The 22,615-nt window shown below is 36.9% G+C and overlaps 1 protein-coding gene and 1 long non-coding RNA gene across 2 annotated transcripts; one reads left to right on the top strand and one right to left on the bottom strand.

The window, feature by feature from the left end:
- Window positions 1-322: 322 nt before the first annotated feature.
- LOC136379737 (uncharacterized) lies at window positions 323-19,469 on the bottom strand. The gene is made up of 2 exons (XR_010746789.1): window positions 19,344-19,469; window positions 323-394 (listed from the first exon to the last, which is right to left on the bottom strand). It is a non-coding gene; the product is annotated as an uncharacterized lncRNA (long non-coding RNA).
- Window positions 16,939-20,214, top strand: LOC136379736 (olfactory receptor 5AC2-like). Its single transcript, XM_066347269.1, has 2 exons — window positions 16,939-17,020; window positions 19,337-20,214. The coding sequence occupies exons 1-2, from the start codon at window positions 17,017-17,019 to the stop codon at window positions 20,212-20,214; spliced, it is 882 nt and encodes a 293-aa protein (XP_066203366.1). The 5' UTR covers window positions 16,939-17,016.
- The last annotated feature ends 2,401 nt before the right edge of the window (window positions 20,215-22,615 follow it).

Raw genomic sequence — 22,615 nt, 5'->3', positions numbered from 1 at the left:
ATAAACTTACTTTGTTAGTACGTTCTTATTTACCTTTATTTTATGGCTAGTCAGACTAATGTCAGTTAATCAGTAATATATCATACTTATTCCCTGTTACAGCACAGCTGTATAAAGTCAAACGTTTTCTTCTCTGGTTAGTATTCATTGCTAGACTTTTCAGTCCTGCTCCCTTATTTATGACCTATGACATGGGAGGAGAGCCTGCCTCTATGAAATACGTATTCAAGAGCATTTACTTTTCTCTTTATTATGTATTATTACTTAATAGGTGTTAAACACACACATGATAAAAATCCACAGTACAAATGCTTATACACTGACCCTTTCGGGTGCTTTGTCTGTGCACCTGTCCCCAGGAGGGGCAACAGTTCTTTCAGATGATCAAAGTGGTCTGGAAATCAAAAAAACGTTTAAAAGCAAAGTTGAACACTTTCAGTAATAAAATTCAACCATAATATTTGGATGGGGGAGCCAGGTATCCTGCGTCATTATTTATTATAAGAAGGTTCTCGCTGGACTCCTGTGCAGGGATTAGTCCTGGACAAATAGGAAGCTCTCTCCAGGAGAGGAAAACGAAACATGTTGGGAGACCAGTGCGTGACCGCTTCCGCCGCTCCTCCGGAAGTAGTCCTCTAGCCTGCCGTTCTCCCAAGCAGTGGAGTGTCTGGAAAGTGGGTAGACAGCCTTTAAGCATCAATCCTAAATACTGCACAACGTCAGGGCCAAATCATGAAGAAAGAAGAGTTAGCCACCTCAAGATGAGATACTAAAATTTTTATTTATTTTTTCCCATATAACATATCAGCTAATATCTGAGACAAAGAAGAGGTGAAAGTATAAATAGATTTCAATAAAGCCACTGTGAGATACTTTTCAGGTGCTTTTACCTAATTAACTGGGAAGAAGTTGTCTTTTCTTTAAAAAAAATAATAAAGGAATTCTCAATACTTTTATTATCTTATTTGAGGTGTTTCTAAAAAGCAATGAAACCTACAAAAGTGGTTAAGAGTTAAGTGACTGTTTAAAATAAAAGTTCTAACTTTAATTTATACCTGGTAGACTTTGAGTGGTTAAAAGTTCAAAACGGTCACTTGTAAGAGTGGGAGTCATACTCTCCACCCCCACGCCCCATTCTTGATTCTTTTTTTTTCTAAGATTTTTTATGTATTGATTTCAGAGAGAGGAGAGAGATGCAGAAGAAGGGGAGGAGCAGGAAGTATCAACTCATAGTAGCTGCTTCTCGTATGTGCCTTGCCTGGGCACTAAGGTTTTCATATTTAACTCAACACCAAGTCTATTAAAACAGAAGGAATATGAATAACAATGTCTTTCAACTGAAATTCAAATTCCCTGCTATGCCCTCAAATGAAATAAACTCAAAGGGCTGCTCTTCGTAGACCGTCTAGCAGGGTTGGCAAACTACGGTGTGGGGCTGGCTGTCTCTGGCTTTTGTACAACCTGCAGCTGACCATGGTTTTTACATTTTAAGTGACTGGAAAAGAATCAAAAGAATAATAATATTTCATGACACAGAAATCATATGAAATTCAAACTTGAAAGTGTCCAAATAAAATATTATTATAATGCAGCCATACTTAATTTCCTGTTGTCTGTGTCTGCTTTTACACAACAGCAGAGTGCTCACGACTGGGACCATGCTTGGCATTCTGTCACTCCACACTGCTCTACAGACTACACCTCACAGTAGCACAGTTGTACTCAACAGTGTTTCGTGTCATGCGCATCACCCTACGGTGACATTGCGTTATTTTTATTACAGCATATACCTGTCATATCAAAACAAAAAAAGAAAAAAGTGGACTTAAAATATTCTGTCTTTAAGGGACAATAAAGTACAGATTGTTTGTTATCAAATCTGATGGCAAAGCCTTATGCGTTTCAGGAAATGAGTCTATATCTGGGCTGCAAGGATAGAATGTATGTCAACATGACAAGACAAAGAAGTTTCACAGTATCCCCAGATCACAGGAAATAGGGAAGTTATAAAAATGAAATGGAGTATCTCATCATAATAAAAGTTCTCAAAAAAAGGAAGGGAAAGGAAAAGAGGGAGGGAGGGAGAAAAGGAGGGAGGAAGGAAGGGAGGGAGGAAGGGAGGAGAGAAGGGAAGGAAGAAGGAAGAAGGAGATGGGGCTGCAGCCAAAGTAAGTGTCCAAGTGGCTTATTTGTTAGCCATGCAAGAAAGCTATTTACTTACAGTATGTGGATTAAATGATGTTTCATTGCAACAGCTAAATAAATGTAATCAGATTAAAAAAACCTGTTTAAGCCCATTAGCCTTTGGGTGAAAACAGCTGCAGCATCAATAGTTTAAATTATATAGTGAAGGCAAATCATTTTTTTTTCTTTTCTTTTTTTTTTTTTTTTACAGAGACAGAGAGAGAGTCAGAGAGAGGGAAAGACAGACAGGAACGGAGAGAGATGAGAAGCATCAATCATCAGTTTTTTGTTGCGACACCTTAGTCTTAGTTGTTCATTGATTGCTTTCTCCTATGTGCCTTGACCACGGGCCTTCAGCAGAAGGAGTAAACCCTTGCTCAAGCCAGCGACCTTGGGTCCAAGCTGGTGAGCTTTGTTCAAACCAGATGAGCCCGCTCTCAGGCTGGCGACCTCCGGGTCTTGAACCTGGGTCCTTCTGCATCCCAGTCCGACGTTCTGTCCACTGCGCCACCGCCTGGTCAGGCATGAAGACAAATCATTTTGCGGTTCAACTCTTTCTTCGGGTCTTCATTTCCTTAGGAAGTCTCTCATGTCACATAAAACTCATATTAATTTTTCATGTCTCTTTGCATGTTAGTCTTTTGTTGCAGAGCCCCAGCCCAGAGCCCAGAGCCCCAGCCCAGAGCCTGGAGCCAAAGCCTGGAGCCTTAGCCCAGAGCCTGGAGCCTTAGCCCAGAGCCTGGAGCCCCAGCCCAGAGCCCCAGCCCAGAGCCCAGAGCCCCAGCCCAGAGCCTGGAGCCTTAGCCCAGAGCCTGGACCCCAGAGCCCGGAGCCCAGAGGCCAGAACCTAGAGCCTGGAGCCCCAGCACAGAGCCCGGAGCCCAGAGCCCAAAGCCCCAGCCCAGAACCCCAGCCCAGAGCCAAGAGTCCCAGCCCGGAGCCCGGAGCCCAAAAGGGTAGAAGGAGGAAGATATTTTTTCTCCCCAACAGTAGACTAGCAACACAAGATAATCAGAGCTGAGCAATTGATTGCGCTTATAGAAAAATTAAACTCATCTACTTTATACCAAGCACACAGGTAAATAAGTGAATTAAAACGTAAGAAGCAAAATTGGATACGTGTGGAAAATTAGGAGAAAACTATATTAAGAAAGGATTTCTTAACCAAGACTCAGAAAGTACAAACCATAAACAAACAGATCGGCAGTTGACTAAAATGAGAAACTCCATCAAACAACAACCCAGACAAAAAAGATGACAGAGCAGCAGACAGGAGTTTGTAACCAACTCATGGTGAGCGTTTAAAATTTACAGAGAACTTGGACAAGGAATTAAATAAAAGAGTGCCCAGAAGAGAAACGGGTAAATGCTACAAGCCAGGAGTTGCCAAAGTGGGAACCTGAGTGACCAGTAAATGAGAAAGTTAACATCAGGCCTGCTGCCCGTTTCTGTAACGTTTTATTCGAACACACCTGCTTGTTTTCATACTGTCCGAGGCTGCTGGCGGCTACTGTAGCAGAGGGAAGTTGTGGCAACACAGACTGTTTGACCTCCAGAGCCTAAAATATTTGCAATCTGACTCTCTGCAGAAAAAGTTTGTTGACCCCTCATCTAAATACTTATTATCCGAGGCATAGAGATTAATAAATGTGGGTGTATCTAAAAATAGATACTATACAGTGGTAAATATAGTAGACCACAGTTACATGTATCAACCTGGCTAAATCTCAAAAACATAACATTGTAAAAAGCAAATTATAGAATGATACATGCATACCGTTTGATGTTATTTATGCGGTTTTCCTTGGCTCTTGAGTTGACATGTGTTATTGATATTGCTCATTTATTTCTGTTTATTCAAGGACTCAGTGTTTGTGTGGAAGGCAGACAGACATGAGCAGAGCAAGGATGACAGGCAAGGTGTAGAAAGTTAGCAGGGTGGAAAGTCCCGGTGCCTAGTAATGGGCAAAACTAGGAAACAGGGACCTCGCTTCCAGGGTAACCTTTCCTTCCCTAGCATACTGCTGGTCACACAGTTTACACCCCCTGACCTTTCATACTGCCCCCAGACAAGCCACTGCACGGCCACTACCTTAAGTAGTAACAGCTGGGGATAACATCCAGGCTTCAGCTGTGCTTCAGCTCCAGGCCCGGAAAAGCAGCAAAACCAGACAAGCAACGCCATGGCTGACCTCAGGACCAGCTACACTGACAAATGGCCCCCTGCCCTGTGCCAACCAACCAGTGTACACTAGGAACCTGAACGGACACACATGGAAAGCTGAAGAATATTGAGATCTTCCCTTCGGGCAGGGCACGTGAGCCAGAGGTGACTCTTTCGATGGCTGCATCTGGCTCGCAGACAGATCTTTAATAAAAAAATAATAACGTTAAAAATATAAAACATTCTCATGTATTACAATCCATTCATTTCCTACCGCTCATGTTCATGGTTGCGGGTGGCTGGAGCCAATCACAGCTGTCCTCCAGGACAACACCAAATTGTTATTGGATAATGCATAACGTACACGGGTCATTGTATGGCTCTCACGGAATTACATTTTAAAATATGTGGCGTTCATGGCTCTCTCAGCCAAAAAGGTTCCCGACCCCTGCCCTAGGGTCTTCCCTAAAATCCCCACCCTTAAAAGCCCTTAGGAGACCACAGCATGCACTCCCTGTTGGAGCAAGACTGCTCCTTTCCCACCCAGCTCTCCCCTCAGGCACCTTACCTTTCTTCTTTCTCTCTTCTAAGCTCCAAGGGCCACTTCTTTTGCCTCTGTAATTTGTTTCCTGAGCCCATTCCTTCAATGGCTTACTTTGCCGGCCTCTGCAACTTTCTAAATAAACTTTTTCTTATAGCTTGAGTCTTGCTTCTGAATTCTTTCTTAGCCAGAACTCAAATACCAAGGTTACTGAACCAAGATCTGGTTTGACTACACCAGTCTAACACCTGGTGCCATTTTTGCTGCTGCCAACACTTGGAGTGACTGAAGAGTTGGCCTCCGAATTGCCTGCATGCAACAGGTGAGGATGTTTTTAAAGAAGTTGAGAAAAGCCTGACCAGGCAGTGGCACAGTGGATAAAGTGTTGGACTGGGATGCTGAGGACCCATGTTTGGTACCTCGAAGTCGCCAGCTTGAGCGCAGGCTCATCTGGTTTGAGCAAGGCTCACCAGCTTGCGCCCAAGGTTGCTGGCTCAAGCAAGGGGTCACTCAGTCTGCTGTAGCCCTCTGGTCAAGGCACATTTGAGAAAGCAATCAATGAACAACTAAGGTGCCGCAACAAAGAATTGATGCTTCTCATCTCTCTCTCCCTTTCTGTCTATCTGTGTCTCTCTGTCTCTATCACACACACACACACATACACACGTTGAGAAAACTAATCAATAGACCTAAGGTGAAATAGCTATGATGTGTTATAACTTATCAGGTCTACCAGAAAGTTCTGTCCGTTTCTATCACATCAAGTTTCAACACGTAAGCACATGTTTATTTGGCACATGTGTGCCTCTCTATTTTTATCACTTAATGTATACATACTGATGTAGCAAATTAACTAAAACAAAGTTGATTCACGTTAGTCTTATGTGTGAAGCGATAGTGTACCCATGGCTACTGATAAAGTTCATTTATGCCACTGTAATTTTTACGAATTTCAACAAGGAAGAAATGCTACAGAAGCATGTAGAAATTTATTGGAAGTGTTTGGTGAAGGTACAGTTTCTGATAGGACATGCAGAAGATGGTTCAAAAAATTTGAAACAGGTGATTTCGACGTTTCTGATAAGCCACGTTCTGGGCAACCATCTTTGATGGATGACGATGTTGTTAAGACCATGTTGGAGCAAGATCCTTTTCTGACACTATCAGAATCGCAGAAAGGCTTAATTCAGCTCAGCAAACCATTTCGGACCATATTCGGAAGATAGGATTGGTGTGGAAATATTCAAGATAGGTGCCACATGAATTAAGTCAGAAAATTTGGATGATAGAGTCATCATATGCACATCTCTGCTTGCTTGGAACAAAATCGAGCCCTTCTTGAACCGGATGATAATTGGGGATGAAAAGTGGATTACCTATGAAAACATCATAAGGAAAAGGGCATATTGTGAACCCGGAAAACCTAGCCCTTCCACCTCTAAACCAAATTTGACTCTGAATAAGAGAATGTTGTGTATATGGTGGGACATTCGAGGACCAATACATTATGAGCTTTTAAAACTGAACGAAAAGCTCAATTCGGAGAAATATTGTCAGCAACTGGATAATTTAAAGACAGCAGTCCAAGAAAAGAGGCCGGTGATGTTCAATAGGAAGAACATCATACTGCATCATGATAATGCCTGGCCACATGCTGCTTTGGGGACTGTCAAAAAATTGCAGAACTAGGTTGGGAAATTCTGTCACATCCACCATATTCCCCGGACTTAGCACCCTCCGACTATCACTTGTTTTTGTCTTTACAAAATTTTTTGAAGGGCAAAAAATTCAAAAATGAAGAAGATATCAAACAAGCACTGGTTCAATTTTTCGCATCAAAAGATAAAACATTTTTCAAAAATGGGATATACAAATTGCCCTCACGCTGGCAAGAAATCATTAATAATAATGGCAATTATATTATTTAATAAATTTTATTGATGGTAAGAAAAATTTGTATTTTGTTTTATTCCAAAAACGGACAGAACTTTCCGGTAGACCGTATATATAAGTGCAAACAGGCTCATTTGGACAGATTCTCACTTGTGAAAATTGTAAGGTGTTTAAATTGTATGGTTATAACATTATTGTACTATATTATCAATCAACACGTACTTCATGGAAAACATTTGAATCTGCCATGTGTCACTGAACCAGTAGTGTCAACAATAAACTTCATTTGCTCTCATAGGCTTAACTGTTATGGGACATTGACAGGATGGCATCAGAATTCATTTTTGTTAATTTGCTAACAGTAATCATTCAATGATTTTTTTTTTAGCTGAAAGGAGGGGAGATACTGAGGCAGACTCCCAGATATGCCCCAATCAGGATCCACCCAGCAACCCCATCTGGGACTGATGCTTGAGTACTGAGCTATTTTTAGTGCCTGAGGCTGATGTGCTCCAACAGAGCTATCCTCAGCACCTGGGGCCACACTCAAACCAATCAAGCCACTGGCTACAGAAGGGGAAGAGGGAGAGAAGAAGGAGAGGGAGGGGTGTAGAAGCAGATGGTTGCTTCTTCTGTCTGCCCTGACTGGGAATCGAACCTGGGATGTCCATACTCTGGGCTGATGCTCCATCCACTGAGCCACTGGCCAGTGCCTAATGATACTTCTGAATGAACTCAACCTAAACTTACAAAACAACACAATGCTTACATGAAAATTTTTCTCTGTGGTAAAGTCATTTTTACAATAAAAGCAAGTTCTCCATTCTTACATAGATTTATAGTCATTATACATTTTGAGCTCACACTACAGTTTTAGCAGTATTTTATAGGGACCTCAATATAAACAGAAAGGAAAATTTCATATTTCAAGTCCCATTAGTTGAGCCATTGAGCAGCTTTTACTTATCTTTAAGAAATCATTAGCTCTCACATTCTAAACAAAAAATGTCTAAAGAATAATTTTATATAATTCTATAATTGCCTTCAAATTGATTAATATACTCAATTTGAACCGTGTGCCCTTTGATTGATCTTAGTTTTGGGTAGTGTTTATTTGGGAGAAAAGACTAAATTTGGGTAAAAGATGAAATGTGTAAAATCTCATTACAGATCAGGATTAATGGATGAACATTCATAATTGATTTTGATGATAGGAAATAACTTTCAACCCTAATTAAGAGAAATCGTACCCATATTTCCAAAAAAAGAATTTTATTATTCTCTTTAGTAGACCTGTTTTATAAAATCTTGTACTCAATATTATTATGTTTTAAATTTCATCAGGGAAAATTTGGAAATTGGTTTTCTCTCTTGTTATAAAAAACCTATATAATATTTTCAATTTTGCCTCTTAGCCCACAAAGCCTAAAATATTTACTATTTTCAGAATTATTTTCATCCAAAGAAGACAGCTTGGGCATATGAGTGAGAATCAACACAGTATGTGAAAATAGTAAAGTTATCAATATCAAATAATATAAACACCATATTCCTTTCTTACTTTTTAAAAGTCCATCAGTAGTAATACCAGTTTCTTCCAGAAGATGGCTCTCTTTATTTTCCCAAAATATTGTTATGAAAAATTTTCAACTTGCAAAAAATTTGAAATGAACACCCCAAAACTTACCACTTCGATTCTCTTATCAACATTTTGTTATGCTTGTTTTACCCCCTAGCTATCATCTATCCCTCTACCTCTTATTTTTTGATGTATCAGTATTCCTCCCCTGATATACTTAAGCAAGTATTTCATTAACTACTGCTCAATATTTACTGATGATTTCCTTTCTTTTAAAGTAAAAATTACCTACAGTGAAATGCTCAAATCTTATATGAACATTTCCTGAATTTTGAAAAACTCTGTAATTAACCCTAAACCCATAAAAATATACAATGTGTCCGTAAAGTCATGGTGCACTTTTGATCGGTCACAGGATAGCAACAAAAGACTATAGAAATGTGAAATCTGCACCAAATAAAAGGAAAACCCTCCCAGTTTCTGTAGGATGATGTGGCAGCATGTGCGCATGTGCAGATGATGATGTAACATCATGTATACAGTGGAGCAGCCTATGGCTATGCCAGTCGAGATATGGACGGTACAGAGGAAAGTTCAGTGTGTTCTGTGGCTTGCTAAATTCGAATCAGTGACCAAAGTGCAACGTGAATATTGGTGCGTTTATAACAAAGCGCCACCACATAGGAATAACATTACTAGGTGGGATAAGCAGTTGAAGGAAATCGGCAGTTTGGTGGAGAAGCCCCGTTCTGGTAAGCCATCAGTCAGTGACGAGTCTGTAGAGGCTATACGGGATAGCTACCTAAGAAGCTCTAAAAAAAAAATCTGTGCGTGAGCCCACATGGAACTGCACTGAATAGGTATGAAACTGGGAGAGGTTTCCTTTTATTTGGTGCAGATTTCACATTTCTATTGTCTTTTGTTGCTTTCCTATGACCAGTCAAAAGTGCACCGTGACTTTACAGACACACTGTAGAATATTACCATTAACACAGAACGTTCCCTTACACCTCTTGATATATGTGGAGTCACACAGTATGTACTTTTTTGCAAGTCTTTCACTTAGCACATGGTTTTGGAACTCAGGTTGATGTGTAAAATTAATAGTTCATTTTATTTTATTTCTAAGTAGTAGAGTAGTCTCTTATGTAAGTATATACATTACAGTTTTGTTTTTATAGTCACCTGTTGATGGGGCACCCACAGTGTTTCCAGTAGGTATTATGAATAAAGATGCAATAAACATTCTGATATGAAGTTTTTTTTTTACTGTAAATATTTTTTAAATCACAAAATAATACATACAGTTGGTGCTTACTTTTCCTATTTCTCAGGAATGAATTGAGGGACTTAAATCTTTTCATCCAAAGCAGATTATCATTGTTTGAAACTTTTTACCATGGAAAGGTAATTAAGAGTGCATCAAAATATAGAGACTCTTCCCCTGCCACACACCCAGCTTCAACTATTAGCCACTCCTGGTCAATCGTTTTTTCACCCATGCCCTTACCTACTGGAACCTCCCATATATATATATATATTATTATTAATTTTTGTGTGTGTCAAATTATAAGAGAAAGTTTATTTAGAAAGTGACAGAGGCAGTAGAAGTGAGCCAGCTGGGCTTGGGTAGGATCAGGAAACTAATTACAGAGGCAGAAGAAGGGCTCTTGGAGCTTAGGGGAGAGACAAAGGCAAAGGTAATGCATGGGGTGGGGGGGGGGCGGGGGCAGGGGGAGGCAGGGCGTGCTCCCAAGAGGAAGAGTGCACCTCCCTCATATTATTTTAAGGCATATCCCAGCCATCCTGCTGTTTCATCTGTAAATATTTAGTATGTATCTGAAAAGGTAAACTATTAAACATTAAATGTAATGACAATTCAGTGGTAATCCCTAAACGATTAACAATACATATTAAACCTGACTAGGTGGTGGTGCAGTGTATAGAGCATCAACCTGGGACACTGAACCCTGAGGTTGCTGGCTTGAGCATGGAGTGTGGGCTCACCAACTTAAGCGTGGAGTCATGGACCTGAGCATGGGATCATAGACATGACCCCATGGTTGCTGGCTTGAGCTCAAAGATCGCTAGCTTTAGCTCAAGGTCGCTGGCTTGAACCCAAGGTTGCGGGCTTGAGCCCAAGGTTGCTGGCTTGAGCAAGGGGTCACTGGCTCGGCTGGAGCCCACCGCTCCAGGCACATATGAGAGAGAAATCAATGAACAACTAAGGTGCTGCAACGAAAAATTGATGCTTTCAACTCTCTTCCTTCCTGTCTGTCTGTTCCTGTCTGTCTGTCTCTTTCATATAAAGATAGTTCTTTCTGGAATGATTACTTGTTAGGCCTTTTCAGAGTTGATATTGTAGCAAGTATATTTATTTATGTTAGAAATTCTCTATTTTTTTGTATTACAGTACAATATAATTAATTCATTGACTATCAGTTGAGTTCTTAAAATGTGTCTAGTATCTACTCTTTATATACACTTATGTAACATTTGCCATTATTCTATGTAACATTAACAACCATCCACTTAAGGAAAAATGCCAATGATAGTTTATTCACCTGCAGTTTTGTTATCATTTTATTATGTACATGCTCATATTATTTGATTCATCAAATCTTTGATAGGGTAATGAATTATAATAAGCATCTAAGTGATTATGACTCTCATAATCTTGACTATGCTTCAAGAAATACTCTAAATTATTTAAGCAATCCTTAGGCTAACTTAAAATATATTTTAATATATATTTAAATTTTTATATAATTTTTATATAAATAAAATTAAATATTTAAAATATAATAAGTTAAAATATGAATATTTCTTTCTTAAATCATATTTAAATAATATTAAATCACACTCTTTAAATCAATCCATTAATCAGTTTTCATAATAAGGGAAAGCATCTTGTATCTATTTTATTTGTGGATAAGGAAGTATTTTGTAGTAGAAAGAATAGCAGATTTAAGTTTGTAAAAGCTAGTGGGTCTTCTTTCCATAGTCTTAGATGATTATGCAAATAAATTTCTATAGACTTTGTAGATCACAGTCATCTCAACTGGGTCTTTATGCACAAGGATTTCAGGAATAAAAGCAATATTTTATGTCAATAAAATTGGACAGTTATTTAATTAATTTAATTGTGTGATGTGATGTGAATAATAAAAAACTTTTTTTTCTTGGCATGAGACTTCCAGAATAATGTGAGAAACTTGGTCAAATTAGTATGACAATCATTCAAAATCTCTATAATGACCAAATGGCTTATGATAAATTAAGAAGTATTTATTTAACAAACTATGTGAAAAGTTAATAAGAATTGTGAGAGGCCATGGCACATGCTAGATACTGCATTCATTCTCTCATTCAAGTGTATATTGCAAGAAAGCTATGATAGCAGGCTTAGGAGCTGAGTGGCAACTCCCATTTTCCCAAGATTCATGGAGTGAAAGAACTATTTTGAGGGGATTTGGCATCCAGAGACTATTGGAAGATTCCATCTCCATGCTCCAGAAGATTATATGAGACCCTGGTGGCAGCCAAGTGTCAACACCAGTTTTTTTTTTGTTGTTGTTGTTTTTTTACCTCATCCAAACCCTTATAACTCCCTCTCTGTAAGGAGTAAAAGCTGGTGAAGAGTGATTTCTCTATCCTATCCTACTTCAGCTTCAGTTCCATACCACAGAGATTCTGCCTTCAGGAGATGGAAGAAAGTCTTAAAGACTGGTACAATTTTCCAGATTTTATTAAAACATCAACATATACAACTAGGAAGCTCAACAAATTCCTAGCAGGATAAATGCAGGGATCTACCTCTAGACACTTCATAGTCAAAATGTTGAAAGCCATAGATTAAGAGAAAATATTGAAACTAGTAAGAGAAAAACACCTCATCATGTATATGATAACTACAATAAAATTAACAGCTATCAGAAACTCATCAGAAACAATAGAGAACAGAATGTAGTAGGAAGATATATTCAAAGAGCTGGGGAAAAACCCTCTCAACCAAGAATCTTATACCCAGTAAACCTATCTTATAAAAATAGTTATAATAAATATATTCCAGGCCCTGGCCAGTTGGCTAAGCAGTAGAGTATCAGCCTAGCATGTGGAAGTCCTGGGTTCAATTCCCAGTCAGGGCACAGAAGAAAAGTGACCATCTGCTTCTCCACCCCTCCTCCCTCTCTTTCTCTCTTCCCTTCCCAAAGCCATGGCTCAAATGGTTCAAGCAAAGTTGGCCCCGGGCTCTGAGGATAGCTCCATGGCCTTGCCTTAGGTGCTAAAATGACTCAGTTGCCAAGCAATGGAGCAGCACCTCAGATGGGTAGAGCATTGCCTGGCAGGAGGCTTGCCAGGCAGATCCCAGTTGGGGCACATGCGGGAGTCTGTCTCTGCCCCCACTCCACCTCTCACTTAATAAAATAATTAATTAATTAAATTTAATTAAAATATTCCAGAACAAACAAACCTGAAAAAATTTATGCCTATTAGACTTCTCTTTATAAGGGAAATTTTACAGGTTGAAAAGAAATGATACTAGAAAGTAACTTAAATTCACACAAAATCATGAAGAATGATAGTAAAGGTAATTATGTTGATAATTATAAAAGACACTATAATCCCTTTTATTTTTATTTTTTCTGTGAACTGATTTAAAAAGCAGCTGCATAGCTTTTTTCCTCCTTGAATGTTTGAAGATTGGCCGCTATCATGAATGACACAGTAAGTATCATGACACAGGAAGTTCATGACCAGCTGATTACTTCAGCAGAAACAAATGGTCATTGATGTTCTTCACCCTGGGAAGACAATAGTACTTAAGAAATTCAAGAAAAACTAGCTAAAATATGTGAGACCACACCAGTTGTCATATTTGTGTTTGGATTCAGAACCCATTTGGGTGGTAGCAAGATAATTAATATGACTTTGGCATGATTTATGAATCTTTGGAGCACAGAAAGAAAAATAAAGCCACACATAGACTTCAAGACATGGCGTATAGGCAAAGACCTCAAGAAACCAGAGGGAGAAACCCAAGAACAGAATGAAGAAAATGAGGGGAACTGTGAAGGGCAATGTTGGTACTGCCAGAAAGTGAGCTGGAGATTGGACAGCAGGAGTAAAGATTCTTCAGTGACTTTACCTGTGGTGATTGTGTAGATTTTTCATGAGAAGATTAATAAACTAAAAACTTTAAAAAATTGAAAAAAAAAAACCTATTGCAAAATTATGTATAAAATTGAATTATTAAAAACACATCTCCAAATATGGAAATCATTATAGTGCCTTAATTGTCAGAATCTTCTACAGCTCAGGAGATAGTACCTTCTTAATCAATGCAGACTATTAGCAGAGCTCACAAGGTGTTAAAGGTAACACATATACCCTGAAACTGGAACAAAACCATGCTCTTGTAAAAATTTTACAAAAATCAATGTCAATGTATTTGTTAATATCAAGGGTTTTCTAAATAAAGCTATTTTAGGGCTCCCAGGAATCCCCTGAAATTGGCCATTTAACATAATTTTGTACTATGTCAGCAAATTAAGTCCTTAGCACATTTGTTAGAAGATGTGCCTATACAGCTGTAATGGATATTTTGGGAGCTGGACAACAACCAAATCATAATACCCTTAAAGTGAATGAGTTATTAAGAGGCTGTAACAATAATAGCAGGTTGTTACAACAGTACCCTTTTCTTGTACTCAAAGAGAGCCTAGTTAATGTTATTGGGCCTATCAGATGAGTAGGTGGCATGGATGATTTCTTCATTTGTGACAATAAAATTATAGCTCAAGGAATAGTGATCATAATCAGAAAGTGATATGGAAGCAAACTAAAAATATCTATCAGTTTTCTTTTCTTTTTTTTTCTTAGTGCACACATACATGTGAGAAAGAGAGAGGGAGACAGACAGGAAGGAAAAGAGATGAGAAGCATCAACTTGTAGTTGCGGCACTTTAGTTGTTCATTGGTGGCTTTCTCATATATGCCTTGACCAGGAGGCTCAGGCTAATCCACTGACCCTTTGCTCAAACCAGCAACCTTGGGCTTAAGCCAGCAAAAAATGGTTTTTAAGAATTTGGGTTCCTGGTTTAAATGCAATGAAAATAATCACAAATTTTAAGTGGAGATGGAATGGGTTGGATCTATTAGATTATGAGGGCTGCCATAACTAATACCACAGACAGAATGGCTTAACCAGAAGTTGATTCTCTCACAGGTCTAGAAGCTGGAAGTTTAAGATGAAGGTGTCAGTAAGATGGGTTTCTTCTGAAGCCTCTGTCCTTGTCATGACTTCTCGCTCTGTCTTCCCATGGTCTTCCCTCTGTGTGGGCATAGCTGGCCTCTCTGTGTCTTCAGATTTCCTCTTCTTATAAAGACACCAGTCAGAATGTATTAGTACTCACCCTAATGGCCTTATTTTAACTTAGTCATATTTTTAAAAGGCTTGTCTCCAAATACAGTCACATTTAGAGGTACTGGAGGTTAGGGCTTTTACATATGAATTTTTGGGGGTAGAGGGGGCATAATTCAGCCCATAACAATGGATAAAAGAAGAGTCTGGGTAGTAAAATAACAAGTTTTACATTTTATAAGATTGGTTTGGGACAGTGTGGAGAATGAACTGGATTCATGGATTCAAATAGATTAATTAGGAGGTTATTTAGTAGTCCATGCAGGAGGAGGTGAGTGTAGCTAGAATTTGGTTGTGCCTATGAAGAGTGAGAGAAGTGGATAAATATGAGAGACTTTAAGAGATAACATTTACAACTTAACAATAATTGAGTTATGGAATCTGAGAGAGTATTCAGAGTCAAGAATACCTCCCTGTTTTATGGCTTGAGTAACTGTGTAGTGGTATCATTCCTTGAGATAGAGAACATTGGAAAGCCTGAGGTGGGATAACTGAAGATCCTTTTTCAAATTTGAACATAGTGAATCTAAGGCAGGGGTCGGGAACCTATGGCTCGCGAGCCAGATGTGGCTCTTTTGATGGCTACATCTGGCTCACAGACATATCTTTAATAAAAAAATAATAACGTTAAAAATATAAAACATTGTCATGTATTACAATCCATTCATTTCCTACCACTCAAGTTCATGGTTGCGGGTGGCTGGAGCTAATCAAAGCTGTCCTCCGGGACAACACCAAATTTTTATTGGATAATGTGTAACGTACACGGGTCGTTGTATGGCTCTCACGGAATTGCATTTTAAAATATGTGGCGTTCATGGCTCTCTCAGCCAAAAAAGGTTCCCGACCCCTTCTCTAAGGTAACTTTGAGACTTCCAAAGGAACGTGTAAAGTAGGTCACTGGCTAATGATATAGTTAAAAGAAATAAGAGAAAGGGAAACAATTATTTCCTAAAACTTGTTCGTTGATATTCTGTAGATGTCCCCACAGTAACCCTGTCAATTATAAATACAGTTTTTAATTGTTACAGCTAGTTATGAGGGGGAATCATGATTAACTCACAATGCCCAGTAGAACAAATTTGATTTCATCCTACAGAGAATTCTTTGGAAGCGTAGAGGGAATATTTTTCTTTCCTTTTCTTTTATTTTTATAGAACTCCGTTTATAGAATGGAGTTGCTGATGAAAGTCAGTGTGCCAGTAATCACTGTCTCAATTCTGCATATTCTACAATACTTCAAGTAAACTATCACTTTGCAATTTTCCAGCGTTTTGCAGGAACTTGGTATGAGTGCAGTGATTTCTACATTTTCTATTATTTAAGAATTTTGCAACTTATCTTTAGATGTAACTATGTAAGATATCTATATAAGAAATCAAAATTCCAGTGAAGCTTTGAGGTTTCTCAACCAGCCATCAAAATCTTAGCAGATAAATGGAGGATGGCTGATTGGAAAGGAGATATTTATGACAAAAATCTCATAAATAATAAACTTTGGTAAAAGAATTAGTGGCAAAAAAATAAGTAATCTCCATAAGAATGATTAACAAATTAAAATTTTATTGTATAATGTAGAGAGTTTAGAATTGAGACACAGTCATGCATCTTGTATCTACTTTATTTGTAATTTTGCAGGATGAAGATAATCCTAACCTTTTAATTTGGTGGCTATCTTTTAAAATTTTATGGAACCATAAAAATAAAGGCTAAAATCAGTAATATAACCCTTATAATATAAAGATATATTATATATTCTGCACTGTTTCCTTTACTTTAACTTGGGGATATTTCTTTCATATATTAGTCTTAAAGAAAACAATTCTCAAAGCTAACTACTTCTTAGTTGAATTATACTGAATTCATGAAGTGAAATTAGGAATACCTATTATCTGATGGTTTAGATTGCAAAGAAAGCAAGGCCACTTTATTCAGAACAAAATCTCCACTTAAAAAAAAATGACATCTCTTTAACATTCACATAATCCATTTTCAGTAAATATGCTCCAGTGAATTTGCTTGGGTATATATATTAATAACAGATTCCCTGCAGGTATGTGGTTAGTAATTCAAATCTATTAAATCTTTTTTTTTTAGCTTAGTGAAGATGGAGAATAACAATTCATCATTCTCCCAACTGATAAACCTAGTTCTTTCAATGTATCATTTGACATCTCTTGCTTTATAAGCATCAAAAGATATGGCTATAAAATTATTATAATGTTTTTTAAATGGGTAAGTTATTATTTATTTCAACTGTATTATTGTAGTAAGTGTATTTTTTCCCTTTCAAGGAACATAGGTTACATATTCACCTCAATATTTGGGAAATTTTATTTTAAATTTTCTTTGAGATATAGCTTATAAGTAATAGAAGAAAACCAGTCTTATTATTTCTTGAAAGTATCAGATATTATATTCATAGTAGCAGTAAAACATATAAATCCCAGGAATAAATTCAACAAAAATAGTACTAATACTATATGAAAAGAACTATAAAAATGACTACTATCCATGGGCACCATCTTAAACAATTTTAAAATACCTTTTGATGTATTTTTAAAATTATATCTCCTCAATAATTAAAGGTCAACTACCAAATATTTAAGTCAAAGTATCATTAAGAATTAAAGATCATTATGCTAAGTGAAATAAATCGGGCAGAGAAAGACAAATACTGTATGGTTTTATTTATGTGAAATCTTAAAAAGCAAAAACAAAAACAAAAAAAAACAGGCATAAACAGACTCATACATGAATAACAGAAGGGAGGGTATAAAGAAAAAAGATGGTTGAAAAGGGGAAGGAGAATTTAGTCAGTAATATTGTGATACGTTTGCTTGGTGACAGGTCATTACTAGAATTAGTAGGGCAATCACATTGTAAAGCATAAAATTACTGAATCACTATATTGTACTCCTGAAACTAATATGACCTATATCATATTGTATACTAACTATACTTAAATTTTAAAAATTTAAGAATTAAAAATCATTAGTAAATATTTCATATAATTTAGAATTTATTTCTAATTTTCCAATACAATTTTCAGTGTTGAATATTCCTTGTTAAAAGTAACAATAGCATTTTACTTATTTCAATTAATATACTAGTACCTGTCTTTTTATATATCTTTCTAGGCACTCATGTGTATATGAGCAGACATATGGCATAAACACAGACATACACACACATATGTAACAAAATTTTAAAAGGGCATATGGTATCTATTACGTCTTTATCATGAACTTTGTGTGTGTTTGTGGGGAGGGGTGGCAAAGAATCTCTCTCTCCGCTGCTTTTTTCATTCCTACCATTATATTTACTCCTGAATAAGAAAACCAATATCAGCAAGTTAATATATTATTATATATTAATGTTATATAATATTTTTATTTTAATAATATATTATTAATCAATCTTCTACATCTTTATCCATGCTTATATTGTTATATATATTTATATTTATAAAAATTTTGAAAATTATAGAAACAGGACCATAAAATTTAAAGTTCTCTACATTTTGATTCTCTCAATAATACATTGAAAAAATCCTCTCATCATTAACTGGTGCAATTCAAATACATTTCTTTTAAGTCTGAATAATTTCCACACTAAGTCTATATCACAGTTTATTCAACTATTCCATATTTGTGAGTGTTTCTTTTATTTCCAGGGTCACCCCCTTGAACAATGCTTTATTAAATATTCTTGTACTTTATTATTGTATATAAATGACATTATTTCTAGAATGCATACCCAGGTGTAAGATGGTAGATCAAGGTTTATATAAATTTATAATTTTGACAGATATTATATTTAAAAGGCTGTTATGATTTATATTTCACTAGTTATATAAAAAATGCTTCTTTTCTCACTTGTCATCAGTAGATATTATTTCTCATTTTGTCTTTTTGCTTATGTGATCATTAAAAATGATGCATAAATTTAAATAAACTTCCTAATTACTGAGGAAAAACATTTCATATATTTATTGGTCACATTGAGTTGCTTTTCCATAAACATGTCTTTCCATATTTTTTGCCCATTTGTGTTAACTTGTTTTTACCTGGTTGTAAGAAATTGTGTGTGTGCGTGTGCATTTTCTAATTAACCCTATATAAACAAAATATGTTACATCTATTTTCCCAACACATTTCTGTTCCTTCCCATTCTCTCTGTGATAAAAAGTATATGAATGTGCCTAATTTATTAGTTTATTTCTCTTACACCTGCAATAGTTTTTTTTTTTAGATGGTTTTAGTATTGGTTCAAATATATGCATTTATTTCAGGTTTCCTTTCCAATTTTAGAGTCAGATACCTAAACACAGAATTCATAAACAGATTTTAATATAGGATGTAATTTAAGCATGAATAACTACTACTTTAGTGGAAAACAACACAAAAGTATAATTTAATTTGCAAATAAAACTCCCCTGCTTTGTACCATCTTTAGCTCTCGTATTTGTCACATACTTTCTCACTACAGTGATCAGTGTGGATATGTCAGAAGGAAACAAAACTCTGGTGACTGAATTTGTTCTCACAGGACTTACAGAGCAACCGTGGCTGCAGCTTCTCCTCTTCCTCGTGTTCTTGGTCATTTACTTCGTCACCATGGTGGGCAACCTTGGACTGATGGCTCTTATTTGGAAGGATGCCCATCTTCACATGCCCATGTACTTTTTCCTTGGTGGTTTAGCTTTTGCAGATGCTTGCACTTCAACGTCTGTCACGCCCAGGATGCTGGTCAGTTTCTTAGACAAGACTGCAATGATATCCCTGGCCGAGTGCATCACCCAATTTTATTTTTTTGCTTCCAGTGCAACTACAGAGTGTTTTCTCCTGGTAGTGATGGCCTATGACCGCTATGTAGCTATATGTAACCCCTTGCTTTATCCAGTGTTAATGTCCAACAGATTCTGCACTAAGTTAATAAGTATCTCGTTTGTAATTGGTTTTCTGCATCCTCTGATTCACGTGAGCTTGTTGTTAAAATTAACTTTCTGCAGGTCTAATATCATACAATATTTCTACTGTGAAATTTTACAGCTGTTCAAAATTTCATGCAGTGACCCATCTATGAATGCGCTAATGATATTTATTTTTGCCGCTCTAATACAAATATCCACTTTAATGACCATCATAATCTCTTATACTCGTGTTCTCTTTGACATTCTGAAGAAAAAATCTGAAAAGGGCAAAAGCAAAGCCTTCTCTACTTGCAGTGCCCACCTACTCTCTGTCTCGTTGTACTATGGCACTCTTATCTTCATGTACGTGCGTCCTGCAGCTGGCCTAGCTGAAGGCCAGGACAAAATGTATTCCCTATTTTACACGGTTATAATTCCCCTGCTAAACCCATTTATTTACAGCTTGAGAAATAAAGAAGTTGTCGGAGCTCTGAGAAGAGTTGCAAAGAAGTAAACAGTTCCCAAGGAAAATTTCAAATTATTTCTCTTTTTTTCCCTTTGAATAAACAAGTCCTAAAGTCTTGCAAATTAGCCATGGCTCTGTCCTTTCGCCACAAGGCTAGAGGTCAGAGTGGGCACTGAGCACTGGGTGAAGGAACCCAGCTTCACCCAATGGTTTCTTGGGTGTGGGTCCAGTTGAAGTTACTACTTTAGTTGAAGTGACTCACATCTTCTGTAATTGATAAAATATCATAATTCCTTTTTATTTGCACATTTTGTTTTTAAAATTTTGTTATCTGGAAAGGACTTCTCTCCCAAATTTTACTTAATAATTGACAGTAACTGAGACTGGTTATAACTATCAGTGGTTTATTTGTCTAAAATTGGACAAAGATTCTTATAATCTTTTAAAAATTTATTGGGTTTGGAAAGTTGTTTTTTTTTTTACATTTTGTGGAAGGTTGTCACTTAAAATTTTTAGATTAGTTAGTAATTTTTCTATTTATAGATGTATTAAAAGAATCATTTTTTTATTACATCTAACTTTTATTTAATGCATTAATTTTCTCTATCTTTAAATTTTTCCATCTGCTTTCTTTTCTTGTAATATTTTGTTTTCTAGCTTTTACATTTAGAATTTAATTCACTTACTTTTAGTTTTTATTTGTTGATATTGTGGTCATTTATATTTTGTAATAGCATGAATATTATGAACTGAATTAGCTGTTGAGTGTTTCACATGTTTTTGGCTTTCTGACTCTCATTATCATGTGGGATTTCTATTTTCACATTCTGTAGGTCCAACATAAAATATCATTCTATATAAAATCTGATTGCAATATAAAATTTTCAAAGAAATGAATCCATTTATTTTTTTGATTTTTCTGTCTTCAGTTAAACTTCACTCTTATGAATAACAACACTGTGTCTTCCATTCATGTGTCCTTTGCCATTCTGAAAAAGAATTATAAAAACGGAAGAAGTAATGCCTTCTCCATAGCAATGCATTTGTGTTCATTGTTCTCCTGTTTTATTATAATGCTCTTTTTTCAGATGTGTGAGTCTTGAATCCTGCCCAGATGAAGAAGAGGACAAAATTAATTCATTGTTGTACACTATTGTAATTCCTTGCTAAATGTCTTTTTATACAGTAAAAGAAACAAATTTTAGATAGATAATAAAATGATAAAGGGATTCATATTTCTTAAATAAAATGTTCATGTTACTTTGTACAATTCTTTTTTTGTATTTTTCTGAAGCTGGAAACGGGGAGAGACAGTCAGACAGACTCCCGCATGCGCCCGACCGGGATCCACCCCGCACGCCCACCAGGGGCGACGCTCTGCCCACCAGGGGGCGATGCTCTGCCCCTCCGGGGTGTCACTCTGTCGCGACCAGAGCCACTCTAGCGCCTGGGACAGAGGCCAAGGAGCCATCTCCAGCGCCCGGGCCATCCTTGCTCCAATGGAGCCTTGGCTGTGGGAGGGGAAGAGAGAGACAGAGAGGAAGGGGGGGGGGATGGAGAAGCAAATGGGCACTTCCCCTATGTGCCCTGGCCTGGAATCGATCCTGGGTCACCCGCACGCCAGGCTGATGCTCTACCGCTAAGCCAACTGGCTAGGGCCCAATTTCTATGTAAATAAATCACAACACCTTATAGGTGTCTCAAACATTTTAATAAAATTTTTATTGAAAAATGGAAAAGATGCAAACCTTATGTGACTATACTATAAAAATATGATTGATAATTTTAAGTGGTTATTAAGTCTTTTAAACACTCAACTAATTTGTCAGAGGGAATTATTTGTTTTTAATCTACAGTTCAGAGTGGAGAACTAGCCTGACTTGTGGTGGCACAATAGATAAAGCATCAACCTGGAATGCTGAGGTCACTGGTTCAAAGCCTTGGGCTTGCCTGGTTAAGGCACATATAGGAGTTAGTGCTTTATGCTCCTCCCTCTCACTCTTACTCCTCTCTAAAATGAATAATAAAAAAGAGTGGAGGACTATTTTGGTTCCATCTACTAGTATATTATTACCTCATTGGATAATCATTGGTTGAGGAAATGTGTGAAATTATTGGTTGATGAAAAGCTTTTACTCCAATAATAGCTCCTTTTGGAAACTGTTTCAAGCACATGTAAAGAAAGAGGCTTGTGTAAGTAAATTTCCATTAAACCTAACCAATTTTAAACTTTATTATTCTTGAACAAGTTGCTTTGCAAGAGTTTTAGATACAAAACAATTATGGTTAATTAAATTATAAGTTCATGTGTTTTAAAAACAAAAGTGACTATTTACATCCTCTCTAAGTATTTACAGGTAATTATAGTCCTTAGTAATTTTAACACACATAGTTCAAGACGATGGTAGAATAAGTTGAAGCTATACTCACTTCCTCCCAGGACCAAACT

This window comes from Saccopteryx leptura, chromosome 8 (genome assembly GCF_036850995.1).
Source record: "Saccopteryx leptura isolate mSacLep1 chromosome 8, mSacLep1_pri_phased_curated, whole genome shotgun sequence".
Lineage (NCBI taxonomy): Eukaryota > Metazoa > Chordata > Mammalia > Chiroptera > Emballonuridae > Saccopteryx > Saccopteryx leptura.
The sequence above is the reverse complement of the archived record's forward strand: the minus strand, read 5'-3'. Positions and strand labels throughout refer to the sequence as shown.